Source organism: Panicum virgatum, chromosome 2N (genome assembly GCF_016808335.1).
Source record: "Panicum virgatum strain AP13 chromosome 2N, P.virgatum_v5, whole genome shotgun sequence".
NCBI lineage: Eukaryota > Viridiplantae > Streptophyta > Magnoliopsida > Poales > Poaceae > Panicum > Panicum virgatum.
Genome location: NC_053146.1, coordinates 10,090,116 through 10,093,131, shown reverse-complemented (window position 1 = coordinate 10,093,131; position 3,016 = coordinate 10,090,116). Strand labels below are relative to the sequence as shown.

The 3,016-nt window shown below is 46.7% G+C and overlaps 1 protein-coding gene across 1 annotated transcript; it reads left to right on the top strand.

Moving 5' to 3' along the window:
- Nucleotides 1-1,336: 1,336 nt before the first annotated feature.
- LOC120659723 (NDR1/HIN1-like protein 10) lies at nucleotides 1,337-2,293 on the top strand. Its single transcript, XM_039937950.1, has one exon. The coding sequence runs from the start codon at nucleotides 1,503-1,505 to the stop codon at nucleotides 2,151-2,153; it is 651 nt and encodes a 216-aa protein (XP_039793884.1). The 5' UTR covers nucleotides 1,337-1,502; the 3' UTR covers nucleotides 2,154-2,293.
- The last annotated feature ends 723 nt before the right edge of the window (nucleotides 2,294-3,016 follow it).

The window sequence follows — 3,016 nt, the reverse complement described above, 5'->3', positions numbered from 1 at the left end:
TTCTGCGTGTGGATCGAGCAGGCAGCATACACTAGCTAGTACGAGTACTATTTCTCGATCTGGTGACGCGAGGCGAGAGCGAGCTAACGCGGTGATGGTCTGATGGACAACCGCGTCGCCACCGCGTGCGGGCAGATCGACGCGGACGTTACTATCCCCCACATGCCACATGGTGACGAGTAGACCATGACGAAGGACATGTCAGGTCACTCTTATATTCTATAATCCAAACAGGCATTGAATGAAAAGCTGCACTGTGAACCTTTTCTGCTTGCTACTACTTTCACAATATTTATCCGTATTTGTGTTACGAAACCCGCTCACAAACTCTTTCTGCTTATTATTACCGCTCCTTTCCTCACAATATGCATCAAAACGAATTTGTACTTTACGGATAGGCTTTTGTATTTGATAAAAGTTTACGGGGTTTTATGCTGGCCTCCTAGGTATGCGAACTGACAAATATCAAAATATTACGGACATTGATCCTTTGCACTAATTAACAAGATTGGTGGACTAACTCTAATACATATTCTTAAGAGTTATTCTTAAGGGAAAACAGTCTAGCTCTACTACATAATCCTTTGCACTAATTAACAAGCTTGGTGGACTAGCTCTAATACATATTCTTAAAAAGAAAACAGTGTTGAGGTTAAATTTTACATACGAGTAAAGCCGCATGTTGCCTTCAGTCGGTCGGGAGCTTAATAATTCGAATTCATTAGTTTTTGTTGTCACAAATTATCCTTGATTGGCCACCGCATTATGTTTCTTTCATAAGGGTTGAAATGTTTTTCTTTAGGAATACGAGTGGTAACAATACAGACATCCCACTTTTACTAGAAGAAAAATGGCTATCGGTCCACCCAAAAATACCGATATGAACTAGGTACCGTGTCTGATTTACACCAGATTTTTGAGGTGGACCAAAGCCTATGGAGTCTTAGTACCGGGTGGTACTAAAGGATCCTCCATAGATTATTTCAAAAAGAAAAGTATGTCCCTTAATCACAACCGCTGTGTAAGTGAGACGGTAAGAGAGGTACGCGTGAGGCAAAAAGCTCTAGTACTGGTTGGAGAATCGGGACTAATGCCAGTTCTCCAACCAGACATTGGAGGCATATTTTCTAGTAGTGTTTCATCCCCATAATGAGCTGTAGAAAAACTAAGCAAACTGTATACGAAAAATATTTGACCATCACTAAAGAGAACTCCCAAGTCGTTTTTCTATCATTCTAAAACTTTATGCTAATCATCTCTACTTTGTAAAAGTCACGATTCCAATCCAAGACAGCAAGTCAATAAGTCAAGATCAGTAGATCACAATGCTATATAAGTATATCCATAGCAACCAGCCAACCACATCTAACTCAGAAAGCCAATGCAATATCAACAGCAACAAAAGTTAGCCAGTTGACGCGCGGCTCCCTCAGCAGCTCTGAGTCAATCTCCTATAGCTAAGGTCCAGTCCAGCAGCAGCCACACTGCCCACTGCTCCATCCATGGGGTTGCTCGACGAGTGCTGCGACGACTGCCGCTGCTACAGCTGCAGAGAATTCTGGTGGTGCGTCCTCTGCCTCGCCGTCCTCGCCGCCGTCGCCCTCATCGTCGTCCTCGTCGCCGCCTTCGGCTTCGTCCGCCACGTGAGCGTCACCGTGGACGACGCCTCCCTGACGCGCCTCGCGCTCGTCGGCGGCGCGCCGGCCGCGGCGACGGCGTTCGCGTACAACCTCTCGGTGACGCTCACCGTCCGCAACCCGAACTGGGCGATGAGCATGGCCAACACCAAGCCGCTCGACGCGGCGTACAGCTTCGACGGCCAGCAGTTCGACCGCGTGCGGCTCGCCGGCGAGGGCGACAAGCACCCCGCCGGCAAGACCAGGGTGTACAGGCTGACGTCCGGCTCCGACGGCGCGCCCGTCTCGCTGGGCAACGCCGGCGTCGCCGAGTTCGGCAGGGAGAACGCCACGGGGGTGTTCGAGGTGGAGGTGGCGGTGAGAGGCGAGGTCAAGTACACGGCGCGCCCCGCCAAGTGCGCCATCGAGGCCACCTGCCCGCTCAAGCTCCAGCTCGCGCCGCCGGGGCAGGCGCCGGCGGCCGTCGTGTTCCAGAAGGTCAAGTGCAAGCTCGCCAAGGCAGAGAAGGGCTGCTAGCTAGGCCGCGGAAATGCCGGTTGGCGATGATGTTCATAAATAATATGCAAGGCTGTTGTCATTTATATGTTTGTGTAAGTCTGCAGTCTGCACTGCACGAACTAAAACTATGGAACGTGCAGTTTAATATTCTGCAGTTAGGTAGCTAGTCATCACTGCTCTTGTAACAAACTTGATTTGTTAGGCCGTGTTTAGTTCCATGAAGGTGTAAACACAAAAAAAAAATTTGCGAAAGAATCTTCCCAATTTGAAGTACTAAATGAAGTTTATTTACAAAACTTTTTACACAGATGAGTTGTAAATCGCGAGACAAATCTAATGATGCTAAGTAATCCATGATTAATTAATAATTAGTGGATTTTTACTGTAGCATCACTGTTGCAAATCATGGATTAAGTAGGCTCATTAGATTCGTCTCGCGATTTACAGCCCATCCACGCAAAAAGTTTTTTAAATAGACTTCATTTAGTACTTCAAATTAGCAAGATTTCTTCGCAAAATTTTGCGTTTTTGCATTTTTGTGTTTACGGGGTGGGAACTAAACAGCGCCTTAGTTTGCGAAGCTTAATTCACCGTTGTTGCAAGTGGTACGTGACACCAAGAAGTAGAGGGTGATCACGTAGTATTCATTTAACTCCCTTTTGTTTCTTGCGTTGAGGATCCAGACCATCAGTAAACCAGGGTAAGCAAAACTCTCTCGGTCAAAGCGCCGGAGGAACAACTGCTAGCTATGCAAAGCTGTGAACTCCTACTAGCTAATTATCATCTTAGTTGGTGTTAATTTCAAGGTAATAAGGTCGTATGGATATATGATTATTGTTAGCTGTTTTTGTGTTGCAAGTTTATATGTTGGTCAATGTGCA

Excerpts from the sequence above, each read along its gene's own strand:
- LOC120659723 (XM_039937950.1), top strand. The coding sequence starts at position 1,503 with ATGGGGTTGCTCGACGAGTGCTGCGACGACTGCCGCTGCTACAGCTGC.